General features: G+C 38.6%; 1 protein-coding gene across 3 annotated transcripts; it reads left to right on the forward strand.

The window, feature by feature from the left end:
* Positions 1-3348: 3348 nt before the first annotated feature.
* Positions 3349-15407, forward strand: lhx2b (LIM homeobox 2b). Of its 3 annotated transcripts, none has more exons than XM_030723825.1 (6): positions 3349-3886; positions 4239-4401; positions 5755-5957; positions 6792-7162; positions 10051-10256; positions 13050-15407. In XM_030723825.1, exons 2-6 carry the CDS (start codon positions 4282-4284, stop codon positions 13338-13340), a joined length of 1191 nt encoding a protein of 396 aa, XP_030579685.1. In that variant the 5' UTR covers positions 3349-3886; positions 4239-4281; the 3' UTR covers positions 13341-15407. The 3 variants fall into 3 exon arrangements, with proteins under 3 accessions (XP_030579685.1, XP_030579686.1, XP_030579684.1); XM_030723826.1 differs by having other exon boundaries at positions 3349-3653; XM_030723824.1 differs by having other exon boundaries at positions 3349-4401.
* Positions 15408-17666: the final 2259 nt, after the last annotated feature.

Consider the following 17666-nt stretch of genomic DNA (forward strand, 5'->3'; position numbering starts at 1 on the left):
TAAATGAAAAGGTTTTTCAGTGTTCCTGTTTAGTACCAGATATATTTTTGATTTGAATAAATAAATGTAATAAACAAATGATAAAATTGTTTCTGGTGGGCTAATAAAAAATCTGTTACTTTGGTCTTTGAGGTTTAGGTATGAGGTTTTATTTTGTGATGTTTGCAGCAGGTTTTATTCTATGCATATAGGTCTCGATTTGTTCACTTTCACAGATTTGTCCTATTCTTGAAACGGTCTTCTCGTTATGTGTGTACTAGTATTACGTTATGGTACATTTTGTTTATGATTTTAATGGAGAATAATACTTTTTTTAAACTTCTTTTGGAATAACGAGATTAGTTATATTTATTGCTCAAGAATATTCTGATGATTTCGTTATCAGGGCCGTAACAAGGGCTTTCGAGGAAACTCGGACCCCTGACAACCAATGAGTCTGACATAAGGCCAATGAAAAAATATGCTTGTTTTTTTAAGTGATTTTTTTCATTGAATACTTTATATGATTTTTTTATACCAACCTCAGGACCTCATTGTATTTGTAAAGCCATCTGTGCACACATACGCATAATCTTCACACATGCACACACACATACACACGCACACGCGCATAGCAGAAAGCAGGATAACATATAAATAAATAATTAAATATCCTGAAATCAGCGGATCCAGTATTAAGGCTTGTAGTGAAGATGTATGAAATGAAGGTGGAGGTTTGAGAATTATTATAATATTATAACTCTGTTAAACTCACATGTTGGTGTTTAATCACAAGAGACGCTCCTGGTTCTACCAATCACGTGAACCATCTTCACTGAAAAAACTTGAAGTTGTTGTGAATACACGTAGTTCGTCAACTCCAAAGCTTTTCACCTTTCAAGGGGGAATATACTCCCCAGTAATTTAGAAACACTGAATCTGATGTGATATTTGAGGTTCTGCACAATAGAAAATGTGTTTATTAATCGAAATTGAAATTTGCCCTGATGCCAAACTCATGATATGTAAAGCCATTGTTTAACTGCACGGGTAAATATAAGAAGTTCAGAGTGCACTAGCCTAATAACCACTACGGAACTAATAAAATGAGAGTGTGAGCAGCTCACTTAAACACTTTGTTCAAAACATATGTGTGTGTGTCAGAGAGAGAGAGGGAGAGAGAGAGAGAGAGGCTGTAGTAATTAATTCAGTTTTACCTTTAAATAAACGTACCGTCGATGAATTAAATATTGGACTATTTTAACCAGCACAGCCCGGGCTTAACACATTTGAACTGTTGTTAATTATCATATTGTGACTTTTCTCCCTCTTCGCTGTGTGAATATTGTGAGCACACATTTTCTAAGAATATTTCGCTGTAGTCCGGACCCCGGCCTAAATTTGCATAAATCCTCTCTAAAATTCAGCGTTTCTTCTTCGCTCATTCTCCAATCAAATCAAAGGAACAAGCCAGCCCGGCCCCTTCAGATACAAATACATACAAACTAATATTTTTCCCTTAATCTTACACTACCAGCTAATATCATATTTCATACACGCCCGCAGAGATGCCCGCTACCGTTATGTTTAATGTATAAAGCCGGCCTTATAGCAGATAGAAAACGCAGATGATAAATATGCATGTATTCAATTAGGGGTATTACAGAGGGGATAATTTGCATAAGGATTTAGGAGCTTAACATCATATTTGTGCTATAAAACTTCACAATAGCCTAAACGTCGGTTGTTACGCGCGGGAGGGGAGAGGACAGGTATGTGTGGAAGAAGAAGTTAGAAATATGAAGGAAGCTACATAAAGTCTAACATTGTTTCAGCGCAGCTAAAAAAGTCAGGAGGTCGTTTCGCTCAGTGCTCAGGCTGACTTCACAAAAAGCAAAAGCCTGAATCCAGTAGTGATACGATGACGTGTAATTTTCTCCGCTTTTTTTTTTTTTTTTTTTTTTTTTACGCAGATCAAACCTCTCCTCCGGTCCTCAAACACATCCTCTGATGACGAAGTCCATTCTTCGCTAACACCCCCCCCCCCCCCCCCCCCCCTTCCCTCCCTCCCTACCCCGCTCAATTAAGAGAAGAGAGCTAATTAGAGATTGAGCGGATCCTGGATCAGTTGAGCCTCACTCATGCCGGAATATCAGCTCTCACTGCTCGCCCTATCCAAGACGTCGAAATACTTCAATGGTGAAACCGCCGGGTTGCAAATGATATCAAGTGACATCACAAAGAGAAGTTAAGGAGATGCAGTGCTTTCAAGGGAATACAAAAAAAGTTTGCGTATTAATCGCTTAGTTTATTGTATATACTTGTATTATTATTATTATTATTATTATTATTATTATTATTATTATTATTATTATTATTATTATTATTATTATTATTATTATTGTTGTTGTTGTTGTTGTTGTTGTTGTTGTTGTTGATGACATCTACTGGGTGTCATTGCTACATTTTACTTATGGTAAAATAAGGAGATGATACCCAGATTTGACAGAATGATTTTAACGCATTAACACGGAAAACTGCAGGAAAAAAGACCTAATAAAAAAACATTCGTATCTAAATAAATTTCTCTCCTGTTTGTTTCATCCTTTTCACTGATTGGTTTTAAATTCTCTGGGAAAAGGTGACATTTTTCCAAATAAAACTTCCCAGTTTGAAGTTGTGAATTCCTCCTTTAAACATTCGATACAAAATTAAGCAAATGAGAAGTCTGAAATAAGTCAAGATTTTTGACAAGAAGCTAAATTAACAGTTTGGGGGGGGGGGCTTTCCCTGGGTTGGTTCTGGTTATTTGTGTGTATGTTTATGGATTGATTTTGAATATACTTTGTATCATATTAATTATGAAATAAATATACAAATGCAAGATTTAGAGGTTCTTTGTTATGGGTTGTTTAGGAGACTTTACGCACTCCTACCCTCCCCTGCAGATTGAGCAGAGCCCTTTGGTGCCATGAAGAGGCTGTTAGCTGTAGCAGCATCGCTGTGGGGCTGTGTGGAACCCTCTGTGCGTCAGATGAGTCCTAGCAGACCTCCAGACACAGACAGATCCAACATCTCAGAAGATTTTCTCCTGCTCACTTTCCCTTAAAACTGACCTTTCAAGTTGCAGCTCCGGACAGATAGACAGGCAGATAAGAAGGGGGAGGAGGTGGTGAGTGTGTGAGGGTGGCCGGTGTTCCGTGTGTAACGAAGGGAGAAGAACTGCTGCGTTTTTCGACCGGTCGGTAAAAGTGGCCAAACAGTTCGGTGACGGCGGAACAGCCAATGAACATAAATGGTATGTCGTGACGCAACAGGGTCCCGTTGATAAGGAGCGGAGAGTCCAACCGGACCTGAGAAGGAGGAACGGCGGTTTTGGGGGGCCAGCTACCACTCGCCTATCATCAGTCAACGTAAAGCCAACTCCTCCTCTTCTGCTGTTACGCACATCTATGCAGCCTCCTTGGCAAAAGACAAAACATTATCTAAACAAACTACTGTAAAGGAAAACTGCTTCTTCTCCCAGATGACCGGCAGGATTTTATTTTAGTTTTTTAAGCCTGTTTTTGTTTTTATGATTTTTTTTTCTGCAAAGCAAACTAGTCTGAGCAAATCAGCTGTAAGTCTCAACTTGGACTGTTGAGGAGGAGAAGAAGCCTGTCTCAAACACCCAGGTCTAGTTGATTTTTTTCTTTTTTCTTTTTCTTTTGGAAATATTTTTCTGACTGTGCGATGCATTAAAAGGCTGCTGCCCAGCTTTTGGCTCTGCTATTAGTACAGTTACTAACTGTTCTGCAGAAGAAAAGAGGAGATATTTTGCCACTGCTTTGCAGATTGTCGAAATCCTGAAATATTACTCCAGCAAGGAGGAGAACTGAGACCCATGCAGCGGGAGCTTCCATAGTTGGTATGTTTAGTCACCGTAAATGGAAAAAGAAAATCTAGTAAGAGCAATTGGTAATAAAACATATCATACCTGAGATAAAATAGATCCCACAAAGAGAAGGCAAATCTGTGCGCTTATTAATGAATTAATCATAGCTTATTAATACCGAGAGCTGGAGAGATTCGGATGACGGTTTCCATTGGCAGATGAGACGTAGTGTGGAGAACACGTGTCCAGTTTTTCCCTCATATTTTTTCTCCCTGATCTGGATTTCTCGCTTGTCACGGCAAGAAAGGAAACGTTAAAAAATCGAGAATTTTGAGTGGCATTATTGCACAGGGTTTTCCTCTCTCATGGACATCTTGGCTTGCAGATCCGAAGAGAACAGTTATAACATCCTCCCCTCTACGGCTACGATGCTTTTCCATGGCCTCCCCGGAGGCGACGTTCGCGGTGTGGTGGAAGAAATGGACCGGAGAGGAAAGAGCGAGTCAGCGGCCATCAGCTCAGCCATCGATATGGGAGAATCAGAGACGGTAGGCGAGATTCATTTTTTTGGCCCGCTTTGGCTCGTTAGCGTAGGCAGCATGGCAGCCTGGAAACATGTGACAGCGGCTGCACTCTTCCAGCTCCAAGCACTTTGATTTTAATCTGAATTCAAACAGTGCGTAAAGTATCCACAAAATGTTCCCTTTTAAAAGAAAAATGCTTTTAAACTTGCTGTATCAAGCCTGAACATATTGATTTCTACAACCAAATTTTAACCTCAAACTTATTTTAGTCTCAGGAAAGCTTCAGATATGACAAAGCCAGAGTTGAGCAAGCAGTGAAATGATCTAAAAAACAAAAAGATGACGTTTGTGAAAATCATACATTTCTTTTTATAAATGTCTTTTTATGGGTGCGTTGAAAGCAAACATTAAACATCCACATTTTTGATAATCTCCCAAAATAAATACATTTTACGCTGGTACATTATCATTAAACAAACTTGCAAGTTTTTAAATTCATATTTAATATCCTTCTTTTTGTGTTCTACATTTATATAATAAAATCACCAACTGTTAGAATGTTTAAGAACATAGAATAAAATTAGACCAGATGTATAATAATAATAATAACAATAATTATTATTATTATTGTTATTATTATTATTTTTATTATTATTATTATTTGTGCTTGCAAATTAATATGGAAGCGCGTGCGTGTGTGCACTGTATTCACAGGCCTCTGAAAATGTCTTAGAAGGCTGTGTTTCTTATTAAAAGCTTTTATGAACGTAGCTGGGTTTATTTTTTGATAGAAACTGACAGCACAGGCACCACTTCCCATGACCGTAAATGTTCTTCAGTGTTCCTCCAAGGCCACACACAGCGTATAAACGCACTTCGACGATCTTTTTAAGTGTAATTATACCAGTTTATGTTTAGATCTTCTTTTCATTTGTCACGTTAGTCTTTGACTATCAGTATTATTGGAATAATGACTCTCTGACCTTCTGTTGTAGCCGTGTAATTTATGCTGTTATGGTAGTGACTCTTCAGAATAATGGTAGCTCTTTATTTTCTTTGCTGAAACAAAAATACTCGTTTAATTTTTCTAAATGCTTACAATTCGATGAAAATAAGAGCTCTTCTTATTTCGTTATGCACTATAATATCAATTTGTTGTATTACTGAGGCTATTGAAATAATGAATTATTTTATAAATGTTTTTTAAAAAAATCTTTAGTGTTTCTGTGGCCCGTACTTGCCACACGGGAGTGTTGGCCCTCATCAGGAGAATGTCATAGAGATGCAGTCTTATAGCTTTCCAGTATTTTGATTCGTTGATGTTTTGAGTCTCTCTCTGTTTTATCTCCTAATCTCCATAACGTCGTTGACCTCCAGTCCATGCCATGTATGACCAGCGAACGCGTGGCTCTGTGCGCGGGCTGCGGCAGGAAGATAGCGGACCGATATTACCTGCTGGCTGTGGACAAGCAGTGGCACATGCGCTGCCTCAAGTGCTGCGAGTGCAAACTCAACCTAGAGTCCGAGCTCACCTGCTTCAGCAAAGACGGCAGCATCTACTGCAAAGAGGACTACTACAGGTAGGAGAGCGCGCAGGTGTGTACTTCAAATCAAAGCCCTGTGATTGGTGAATATTTGTGCACCAGATCCGAGCCAAAAGGGGGTTGTGTTAAAACATCGGTAATTCTGAAATGTGTGTCAAAGAAATTACTTGCTTCAGTTTCATAGATTTATATATATATATATATATATATATATATATATATATATATATATATATATATATATATATATATATATATATATATATATATATATATATATATATATATATATATATATATATATATATATATATATGGCATATTTTTGTGCAATGAACAAATAGTTTTTGCAAAACTTTAAAAAAATGTAATGTTCAAATTCTTTCTATCAAAAGAAAACAGCATTTAGTCAAGTCAAAGAAAGGTTGTGAGCCATATTGACAGTTGTGCTAAAACACTCCCCTGAAAGTCAGATAAAGAAATTGTTAGTTTTAGTGTTAGCATCTCTCTGGGGGAGAGTGACCTCCGCCACCCCCACGTTAAGCTAACAGAGAGCCTAAAGGAATACTCTGGGAACATGGAAATTAAATAAATTCAACGTGTGACAAAAAATATATATTTCTAATTTAGGCGTTCTTTTAAACACTAAAAGCATTTTTTTAAATATATATATATATATATATATATATAATAAATTCCCATTTCTGTTACGAGTGAATTTAGGGAAACATAGGGAAACGTTTTGCACGTTTTTTTAATTGCGCCAAAGTTGGTCTGTTTGCACAAAAAGGCGCACCAGAGCGTAGTTTTGTACAACAGCCCACGAGGCTGCGAATCCAGCCGCTGATGAGGTTTCTGTGTTGTCCGCAGAAGATTTTCGGTGCAGAGATGCGCTCGGTGCCACCTGGGGATCTCTGCCTCGGAGATGGTGATGCGAGCTCGGGACCTAGTCTACCATCTCAATTGCTTCACCTGCACCACCTGCAGCAAGATGCTCACCACCGGGGACCACTTTGGCATGAAAGACAGTCTGGTGTACTGTCGGCTGCACTTTGAAACTCTCATCCAGGGAGAATATGAGACACATTTTAACCATGCGGACGTGGTGCCGCACAAAGGCCTGGGCCCGGCCAACACGCTCGGACTATCCTACTTCAGCAGCGTGGGGACGGTGCAGAAAGGGAGGCCGAGAAAGAGGAAAAGTCCCGGGCCAGGGGCCGAACTGGCTGCTTATAACGCAGGTAAGGACTTCAGACGACAGAACAATAATATTTTGTTCAAAATAATAAAAGAAAAACGTATATAATATATAATTCACGTCTGTCCTATTTTTAATGCTTAGTTTTCCCTTTCTTAAATCTCTTTCTAAATCTTTTAAAAGATTTGGGATTTGTTGTTGTTGTTTTAGAACAACTTTAAGCCATTGTCCGCTCCACAGTTGGGATCAAGAGCCACGAAGCGTGAAAGGAGCTGACTAACGCTGACAGACTTCATTAATGAAAAATGTTTTTGCAACATTCCTTTAGAGATTTTTTTTTTATTGTGCCTGTGATGTCCTCAGTGGTGACGCTGTTCTAACGTCATCATAAAACTCATTTTATATTTTAAATCATCTTTGTCACTGTGATATTTCCATACAGAGTTGACTGTAACTTCACAGTGACATATCAAAGGGTTTAAACCCGTCTGGTGTATTTATGATATATTTTAACACCGATTTGTGCGCAATACTGAGCGCACAGCGACTTTTTCATTTGCTGTGCTTTTCAGATTTCTGTGCACTTTCCTGTACCCCCTATTGGGTCATACACATTGTGTCAGTCTGCACAGTTTCCATTGAGTTCTGAAGCAACAGCAGCATATTCATTCAGAGGCCAGACATTGTGCATGAATAAGCCTGAACTAATAAACAGAGAGAAAAAGGACGAGGACCAAGTGTGAGGCCACAGGACAAACACAGATGCGCCTCAGAAAAAGGAAAAGTGCAACATAAATTACCAGTAAATTAACACTCATTTAGATTTTATTTAGTGCCGACAACTTCAATTTATGGATTCAAATATGTGGATTGGACTTTTCATACAACTTCAGGAATTCCTTAAAAGGGGATTTTCCAAAATGATCATCTTAAAATTTCAGAGGCACTAGTGTGCGGATGTTACAGGGTTTTTCTTTTCTTTTCTTTTCTTTTCTTTTCTTTTCTTTTCTTTTCCTCCCATGTCGTCTTTGTGGGGTGAAAAGAAAAGTTTTTTGATCTACCGGCTTTTGCTTTCGCCCTTTTCCACTTGTCAGGCTCCATAGACATCTACAGACCCTAACACCCTACCACCATCATGCGCGAGCGCACGCACGAACACACACACACCTCACCCCACCCCCAAACCACCTCTTCTGTACCCTTCTCTCCCTCAACCCTTCCCAACTACACACAGGCATATACACAGACTGAGGGAGCCTTTTTGCATTGGGACCAGGCCAAACTGGGTGTGTTTCAGCCAGATCAATGTGATTTGATGAGTTATTCACTGGAGGAGAGAGCAGGGAGCAACTTGCTAACAGCAGCACTATCTCGTTGGAATCTCACTTTTTTTCCCATATTCACGTTAAAAGCAAGCCGCTTACAACTAACCATGGCGTCAAACCCTCGGATTAGTCATAAAAACAGCAAAAGGAGAAATCATTGTGGCTTCCTAAAACTTATTAGGGGATCAAATTGCTTAGCTTGATATGATTTCAACTACGACTGATGGTCGTTAAAATATTTTTAAAAAATACATTAAAAAAGGAAAACAAACAAACAAAAGAAAAAAAAATCACCACAATGTTTCATGATGAAGTTAAAAGAAGGAAAACTAATTTCAGTTTAAGATGCCCTGATTTCATTTTTATTTTTCAATGTGGGCATTTAATAAAAAAGCGAAGAAAAAGAATGTGAAGCAGAGTGATGAGAGTGAAGAGGCCATGCGCCCTCTTCTGTTTGCAGCCAGATACGACATGATAGCGTCACCTGAACAGTCACAGCAGAACACTCCTAACCCTAACCTCCCGTCAGCTCCCACTTTGTTTCAAACGGCCGTGGACTGCAGGAGGAAGAGGAAAAAGGAAACCATCTACAAGCTGCTTTTTCCCATTTTTTGTAAAAGAAAAAAAATGCTACAGCATATGCTTTGGCCAGAAAGCAGCATTTGTTCTGCCTGGTGTGTATCGGCTAATTAAGTGAAGTGTTATTCCGTTGGTTTTCACTCACTTCATATTCATCGTTTGCAGCGTTCTGATATTGAACGCGAACTGTTATGCATGCAGCAACACTTTGAATATTGCCAAGAATTTTTCAGGCTGGGGACAGATACATGTGTGTTGTTGTTGCTACTGCGTGTGTGTGTGTGTGTGTGTGTGTGTGTGTGTGTGTGTGTGTGAGATGGCTGTAACCAGGCTCGCACCTCCTCCCAGGATAGAAAGACACAGACAGACAGATAGACTGGTGAGTAAGCAGAGGAGGGCGATCTGCAGCTGGAAGAAACAGCTGTTAGGTCACTTTATATTTTTGTATAGATTTAAGTAGAGAGAAGGAATTTACAACAATCTGCACAAAGAAAACATTTTTTTCAATAACATCTCTGCAACTTGTTTTAATTACTCACGTTGTTGTCAAGAAACTTTAGAGACAGTGCCTCATGTAGCTCCTCAATGCAAATAGTTTCTAAAGATTGTTCTTTCAATCTAGACATTCAAAAGACACTATGTATGAAAAATTAAAAATGAAATATAATTTTCTCTTCACCACCACCCCACCCCCAACACACACACACACACACACACACTCCCACTACCATTGTCACGACAGTTCTGCCAGAGGTTTCTTCCTGTTATAATATCTTCCCACAGTCCCTGAGTGCTGGTTATGGGAATCATTTGATTATTGGTGTTCTCTCCCTTTACCTAACAATTTAACATGTCTGGAGATGACTGTTGTTGTGAACTGGTGTTATATAAAAAATAATAAATCATATTGAAATTACAGGTTTTAAATGTATTTACCACAAACAGCAGCAGAAGAATGAAATGATGACCATAATGATGAGTCTCAATTTGTCTTAACCCTCTGTCCTCCTTTCCTGTTGACCTGAAGCGCTGAGCTGTAACGAGAATGATGGTGAATCCATGGACAGGGACTCCCAGTACAGCTCCAGTCAGAAGACCAAGCGCATGCGGACGTCCTTCAAACATCACCAGCTGAGGACTATGAAGTCCTACTTTGCCATCAACCACAATCCAGACGCCAAGGACCTCAAACAGCTTGCCCAGAAAACTGGCCTCACCAAGCGGGTCTTACAGGTAACCTCAGTAGCCTCTCACATCACAACAACAGTCCAGTTTTATGTTACTAAAAATAGTTTGTAAAGACCAACAGGGTGACAATTTTTACTTTTTTCCCCCCAATGCTAATCTGCCTCCTGTCAGTGGTAAAATAAATGAAGCGAGGTTTTACTGTTAGGAGCCAAATCAGCTTTATTTTATGATACTGCTATTTTTCACCTGAAGTTCTTGGAAGACCTTTAAGAAAGAAGCAAAACAAAATCAGAAATTGATTCTATTGCTGTCTTTCAATTTTATTTTCTCATTTTAAAAACACACACACACACAAAAAAGAAAAACTGAAGGGAAGCAGAATTTCTAATTGCCTTCAGGAAAAAACAGACTCAGTATTTGTGTTCATGCTGGAACACAAAATTACCTAGAAATCAAAGAGAAATATTTAAAAAAAAAAAAAAACCAAACCTAAATGTAATGTAATTCAGTGAATGATGCGATGTTATGGTGATGAGTGAGGGATGAAAAACAAAAAGCTCTGTAATACATGTAAAGAAAGAGACAACACAAGAGAGCATTTGATTTCCACAAAAGACGACAGCAAATTATCTGGGGTATTGAAAAGAAGAAAAATGAGACAAAAAGGTTTCTGAATCAAAATTTTACTGAGAAGAAAGAAAAAAAAACATCCCGCTGCTTTAATTAAGGCTCACAGAAAACAAAGCAGTCGTTTTGCTTTGATGCGTTCAAGTTTTCATGTCTGTTACTCCAGCTGAAGCGACTCTCTAGCTGCCTGATTCCCATGGCTCCTTCATGATTCCATCACTAACACTTCCCAACACTCAGCTCAGCGTGGACTGCTGCCTCATTCGCTGCACAAATCACGGAACAAACTTTACTGGAGTTACTGGAAAAAGAGGAAAACTTACATTCAAAAACATGAAAATAAACAAAAATTCCAGCGCAGAATGCTGGGTTTCTAAAAAGGTGGGTTTCATTCTTGAACAGGTTCCTTCATTGAGTTCTTCAGAAAAATGAGGATATCATTAATATAATTGCAAATGTGTAAGTAACGATTGAAATTATAACTGCATTTCTGCCTGAATGCACTGTAAACATCACCCAATAAAAACAGGAAGAAGACGCTCTCTATTTTCATGTGCAAACATAAAAAAATGGCTTCATTTTCTCTGTGACTAGCCATGAAAAGTAAAGGCTTTCATAGCTTTTACACACAGTAGAAGAGTGCCCAGCCTTTGTGTTTCTAAGCGTGCTTTTATCTTTGTCTCGAGTCAGAACATCTGCAAACAGACTTTAAACAGATACAAAGAGATGCTCACGAGATAATCGAGATATGGGTATTCTTGAGGTTCTCTGACATCACAAGCTGTATCATGTTTGGATATATTTAAAATTTTCAGGTCTCACTAATTCCCCAAGAGATACACATCTATTGCTCGGAGATGTGACAGTTTCTTCATTTGTCACAGTTAAGGTTGAGGCTTGTTTAGGTTTAGGCATGGATAATTTTTGGTTTTAATCAACAACAGATTGTGATTTGGATTCAGATTACTCAGTTAAAGCTGTTTTAAAATTATTTGTTAAAGTTAATAATTTTTTTTTCTAGTCAGTCATGTATGTGGTCCCTTCTTTTGAGGTTTTAAAGCTTTAAGACTCTTGTCTTTGCTCCTGACACAACTGTTAAGGTGTGGGTTCTGGAAATATTAAAAATATCTTTGATGTGCTAAAGAGTGGCACTGTTTTTTTGTTTATTTATTTTTTCCTGGGAATGGTAGTCTGAGCTGATACCTCACAGCTAATCAGTCTCTAACACAAGAGGTTGAAACCCCTGAGAGGGGTTTTCCCAGTTTTCAGGCAGCAATAGGTCTCCATTCATTTTACCAGAGCATCAAAATTAGCTTAGAAATCTGCCTGGGATACAGGAGATAATCCATCAACATGAGTATCACGTCCCCTTTTTATTAGTGTCAGTGTTGTGTGGTGATGCAGCTGGAAGCACAGCCTGAGTTGAAAAGCCTGAACTGTATTACCTGCTGCAGGAATGACAAGAATGAAAGAAGACATCATGTTCAGTGTGTTCACAGTGACACATTACATTTTGTTAGAAACCCAATTTACATACAGAATTTTTAAAGGAATGGTCTGGCATTTATAGGGTACTTTTCTAGCCGTATGACCACTCAGAGCACTTCAGACTATAATCTGCATAAAACTGCATGGCCACCAACAAAGATAACGTAATGGTGTATTTTAGAAAATGTTGGACACACAAGTAGTCAGTTAATTGAACAAGGTAGAAAGGGCAGTCAAACATGTTTAAAGGGCATTAAAAATAAAATTATCTCTTATCTGTAGTGGTGTGCAGCCACGCAACTTTTTAATTTTATGAGGTATGTGCTTTTGGGATTTTTGCCTCTAGCCCAGTATACTGGAAGCAAGTGAAATTTAGTATTTGGTTTAGTATTTGGTGCCCACACCACAAAAAATACATTTATGTAATTCAGCACCAACACAAATTTCCAGAAAGTTTTCATTGGAAATACTTTGGGGGAAACTGTTCCAATTTTAAAAAAAATGTTAATATCTAGAGACCTGGACACAAGAAAGCAAAACCATCTGCACACTAGAGGAATGACAAATTAATTTGGTTGAACTAACTTCTTAAAAGTCCCTGTAAATATTGTATTCATTTTCTTTTTAAAGCAGTGAACACACATTATTTCTTTATTACATCAAACAGCTGTGGAATCTGTGGTGTACGTAGCAGATCATTCATTTTTATTTTTGTAACTTCAGGTCTGGTTTCAAAATGCTCGGGCCAAATTCAGGAGGAACCTGTTACGACAGGAGAGTACCGGAGTGGACAAGGCGTCCGATGGCTCAACGCTGCAGGGTGGTACGCCATCGGGCCCAGCCTCTGAGATCTCCAATGCCTCCATGAGTCCCTCCAGCACACCCACCACCCTTACGGACTTGACCAACCCCACCATGCCCACCGTCACATCTGTGCTCACCTCAGTGCCGGGTGGCATGGATGTCCATGAGTGCCGGAGCCCATCACAGACCACGTTGACCAGTCTCTTCTGATGGATGGAGCCCTTCTTCACAGCACCCTCACCCCTGCACCTCTGTGGATCCACTCCCTCAGCTCCCCCCCTGCTCACCTCTGTTCCTTCTGGATCTAAAATTGAGCATGGTTCACTCCTTCGGACACTTAATGGATTAGAAAACAAAAGGAAGCAAACTAAAAAGGTTTCCTTTAGAGACTGTTTGATTAGTGAGGTGGCTGAGCCTTGCAGATGGAACATTTGTTGTTATTTTGATGTTGTCTTGTTGAGAACTGAGGAGACTTGACTTGCATTTTTCAATGTTTACAGAAAGAGACTGAAACTGGTAAAAAAAATTTGGAATATTGTTTTTTCCAGCACAGTATTTATGTTATGTTGTACAAGAGTCACTGTTAGGATTGTAAAAATTCATTTTCTTTCTTTTTTGATTTCTTTTTTTTTTTTTTTGGAAATCTGAGATTAAACACAGGTTACAATATCCTACAGCTGCCATGTGCCTTACAGTCCATTTATCTTAACTGCTGTTCCTAAAGTCAGTCACACGTGAGTGATTTGCATCTGAAGAAAGGAGTGCGAGTGAATTAACTCTACTGCTTGTGTGCATTTATGTATGTGTGCGAGTTATGACTTGTTCCTCTTTGTGTTTATGTGAACATACAGTGAAACCCATTCTGCTGTGCTTTAATTTAAAAGAAAAAGCGGGACGCAAATGATTATTATTTTTAATCTGAACTCTTTTGAATCTTCATCACGTAAACTGGGGTAAGCAGCTGCTGTTCATGAGGACGTAGTGTTCAGACACGGGTGTTTGATTTGACGTTTAGTTTAATGCACTGATGGCCCAACACAGATCAGTTCATAATAACAAATGGTGGGATTGATTTTATTTAACAGCCACCAGGTCACCAGAGACTCATCTAAGGGTTAGGTTTGGATTAAGTTAATTCTCATCCCTCTTTGCTGAATTTTCACCTATTTGGAACAACCAAAATGAAAAAGCTTTTAATAGGAAAAAACTGTAGTTGTAAAATGAATGTGTGTTCATTTGTCTAAATAACATTTTCTTTTTTATGAAAATGTGTTTATTTAACATGTGGCTAACTCTAGATGGGTTGCCGGTGACCTGGTGGATGTCAAAAGGTAAACCAAGTTTAGGCTTGACAGGTTAACATGACCGTGAACATGGTTTTAACAAGCGCTGCTTTCTACTGTTAAGACATTTGGTGACTTTGAAAAGTCATATATAGAGGTGTCAAATTCCAAGCAGGAAGGATAAAAAGTACTTCAAAAATACCTCTTGATCTTCTTTGAAATGCACCAAGGACATAGAGTTTACAGATTTTGAAGAAATACTTTAAGTAATTCCTTTCATATTATGTATATGTTATATGAAAACTACTGCTTTTAGCTGTAAGGTAATGTGACAAACATGTTTGATTTATAGTACTGTGTTAAATCTATACTGTGTCCTATATGCCATAACATACATTGTAGCCTGATGCGCACCTTCCCAGAAATGTCACAGCGATGCACACCTCTGCAGCTCTGATATATGGGGTAGAATTATGCCATGTAAACATAGTATATTGATCAGAAAAAGGAAAGTGCCTCCATGAACCATCTAGCTTGCTCAATATGCTAATGCATAGCTAGTAATCTGCCAGTATGGACACAGGCCATTTTTCAGTTTTTCATAGCTCTGCTGATACGTGTTTGAATCTTCTCTCTAAAATGAGCAACTTAGTTTAATTTGTGATGGCAGAGCAATGCAGCCACAGCAGCGCATAAGCAGAAGTGCAAACAGTGACACTGCTCACTATGGTGCAGGCTTTATGGGGATTCAACGCAGTACTATATGTTTTAGTTTGTGTCAAAACGCACGTTTAAATTAGCACTGTCATGGCATCAGATTATTGTGGTCAAAGGAATTTATGATATCAATATTGTCATAACAGCTATCAAAATTTTGAAAATATATTAGGAGTAATATCAGTCAAATTCATGTATAACTTTGCTCAGTGTGTTGTCCTTTTGGCAAATTAAATGAAGTCAAAATATAGGTGCATGGAATTGGTGCAGAAAAAAAGCAGCTATACAATTATTTGGGACATTATCATTTGTACATTATTATATGAATATTTCATTTAAAAATATTATAGTTTTTGCCAATATATAGTTGTCATGACACCACTAGCAGAACTCAATTCCAAAAAACCCCCCAAAAAACCAACCCCCCCCCCCCCCCAAAAAACAATGAAAATAACCTTAGATTCTCTTTCTTTGAGTTAAACTGACATGTTAAGGTAATTTTTGTGTGTGTGTGTGTGTGTGTGTGTGTGTGTGTGTCTGTGTGTGTGTGTGTGTGTGTGTGTGTGTGTGTGTGTGTGTGTGTGTGTGTGTGTGTGTGTGTGTGTGTGTGTGTGTGATGGAAAAATACATGCTGTGAATGGGGGAGAGCTGTTACTGATGCTTGTGGAACACAGTGATCTGTCCCAGGCTGCTGTAACAAACCTCACTGAGCTCTTCATGCTGTGCTGCTTCTGCACATTCTTGTACACATCACTGTTGTTCTTGGCTTTGTGAGAAATATAAACACTATCAATTATAACACTTGTCTTTTGGAAGAGAGTTTGTGCCTCCAAGTACCAGTGTTCTAAATGTGCACATACCGTTATCATATACATACAGAGGTGCCATACTGTGACTGACCAGAGGCATTTGTAATGCAGTGAGGCCTCTAAATCAGAGCTATAAGTGGAACGGCAGTTAAGCCACCGCAAGGTTCGATGGGCGTAGATAAAATGGGATTTTCATGCATTTCTAGTCCCTGTGTTTTGACATTTTCATCCCCAGTTAATTTTTTTTTTTTGGAAAATTTTTTTCATTTTTTGCCTTCAAGAATGAACAGTACCAAAAGAGGCAGCCAGCAAATCTTTAGATTTATTTTAACTTGAAGGACGCCAGACACTCCAACATTAACTTATTTAGCTGCTTGGTTCAGCATGCTATGGGGTTTTTCCCATTTAACAATGCAGAACACATTCAGAATGTGTAAAATAGCTAAAACCAGTTTTTTCTTTTTCAGTTAGTCCTTGGAGTGGGATACAGAAGAAAAATAACAACAGGAAAATATTCCAACATTCACAAATGCAAGTTAATTGTATCTTAAATTTTCACCTCACTGCACTCCTGTTTTCTATCTTCTCTCCACCCCCACCCCCAAACCAATCACAGGAGATGGCTGCTTCCCTCTGAGTGCCTGGTTCTGCCAGTGGTCTTCTCCTGTTAAAAGGGAATTCTGCCTTCCCACTGTCACCAAGTAATGTAATGTAAGTTTTTTTGGAATGGCTCAAGACTCAGTCAAAATGCAGATTAAAAATTTGGCAAAGTATTTTTGCCTTTATCCGTTGGTTGACTGTGCAGCAGCAGACAGGGACGTGTGATAGGCTACAAAGCTCCCTGCTTAGAATCAAACTCGAATAATTTGCTGATTCCATATTTAGTTTTAATATTTTGTCAACTGTTGCACAGTCCTGACTTCAGCTACAAGGCTACAGTAAAACTAGATAGCAGGTATTAGGAAATAGAGCAGTTGTAGCAGGTGTTCGGAAATAGAACCTGCATGTCTGGAAATGTGAAAACTAAAGCAGAACTCTTTGAGATACTGACAGGCAACCACTACTGCTGTTTGGATTGTTGATTAATTTTAACAGACCTGAATGCAGGACACAGGAATTAAACTTAGAGCAAGTCTAGAGAGTACAAAGTCTAAAAAATCCAAAAACATCTAAAGAACAAAGTCAGGGAATCCAAATACTGGAAATCACTGTGAATACAAAGTCAAGCTAGGAGACACACAGCTACATGGACGAGACAACAATGGACAACGGAAGACTGAGACAATATATACAAGAGGTAATGAGGGAATAGGAAACAGGTGGGGAACACCGCTGAGGATAATTAACATAATGAAATGGGATAAGTTAAACCCAGCACAAGACACAGAGAATAACAGCTACCAAAATAAGTAAGCCACAACTAAACAGGGGAAAGAGGTTAATTTGGCACAGGATGGACAGAGACAGGGGAACACTGAAAGACAAATGACCAACAAAGAGATGAGACTGATAGAGGAACAGAAGGGAGGCACAAACTGAATCAACTAAATATAACCTTCAAAGTCATCAGTAACTAAAGCTAACAAGAGCTGAAGACTCAGCATAAAGAGGAATACAATAAAGCTTAATAAGGAAACCATAAAGAGCATCACAAAATAAACAAGGCTTCTAAAATTTCTAAACACAAAGAATCAAACTAAAGCACTAACTCCACAAACAGTAAACTA

The sequence above is a fragment of the Archocentrus centrarchus genome, unplaced genomic scaffold (assembly GCF_007364275.1).
Source record: "Archocentrus centrarchus isolate MPI-CPG fArcCen1 unplaced genomic scaffold, fArcCen1 scaffold_27_ctg1, whole genome shotgun sequence".
NCBI classification, from domain to species: Eukaryota; Metazoa; Chordata; class Actinopteri; order Cichliformes; family Cichlidae; genus Archocentrus; species Archocentrus centrarchus.

Coding starts and splice junctions, on each gene's coding strand:
- lhx2b (XM_030723824.1), top strand. CDS start 4,219: ATGGACATCTTGGCTTGCAGATCCGAAGAGAACAGTTATAACATCCTC. Junction 5,958..6,791: donor TGCAAAGAGGACTACTACAG/GTAGGAGAGCGC, acceptor TGTTGTCCGCAG/AAGATTTTCGGTGCAGAGAT. Junction 10,257..13,049: donor TCACCAAGCGGGTCTTACAG/GTAACCTCAGTA, acceptor TTGTAACTTCAG/GTCTGGTTTCAAAATGCTCG.